This window comes from Corvus brachyrhynchos, unplaced genomic scaffold (genome assembly GCF_000691975.1).
Source record: "Corvus brachyrhynchos isolate BGI_N302 unplaced genomic scaffold, ASM69197v1 scaffold158, whole genome shotgun sequence".
Classification (NCBI taxonomy): Eukaryota; Metazoa; Chordata; class Aves; order Passeriformes; family Corvidae; genus Corvus; species Corvus brachyrhynchos.
In genome coordinates this window covers 806,218-806,469 of record NW_008239756.1, presented here as the reverse complement: position 1 = coordinate 806,469, position 252 = coordinate 806,218, and the positions used below count along the sequence as shown (strand labels likewise).

Genomic DNA, 252 nt, shown 5'->3' with positions numbered 1-252 from the left:
TTACAGTTTTTTTAAAACCAAGGAAGACTTAAAATCATTTGGGGGGGGGCGTGGGAGAAAACACAGACTACCATTTTTTTGTTTTATTTCCAGGCAGTCCTGGGGACAGAAGCCAGCAGGGGTCAGGGATGGGGAGTTTGGCTCATCCGGCACAGCCCGGGCACAGTGAGACAGCCCCGAGATTCCTGGGAAAGGCCCAGAGCAGTGCGAGGCAGGAGGAGGGAACAAGAGCACTGCACTCCAGCTGGGAAC

General features: G+C 54.0%; 1 protein-coding gene across 1 annotated transcript in view; it reads right to left on the bottom strand.

Annotated features, from left to right (window-relative positions):
- UHRF1 (ubiquitin like with PHD and ring finger domains 1) overlaps positions 1-252 on the bottom strand; it is an 11,195-nt gene continuing 10,943 nt past the window's right edge. The window contains exon 17 of the mRNA XM_017742473.1: positions 1-99. Within this exon, the coding sequence (XP_017597962.1) occupies positions 1-99 (99 nt within the window). The remainder of the gene's footprint in view (positions 100-252) is intronic.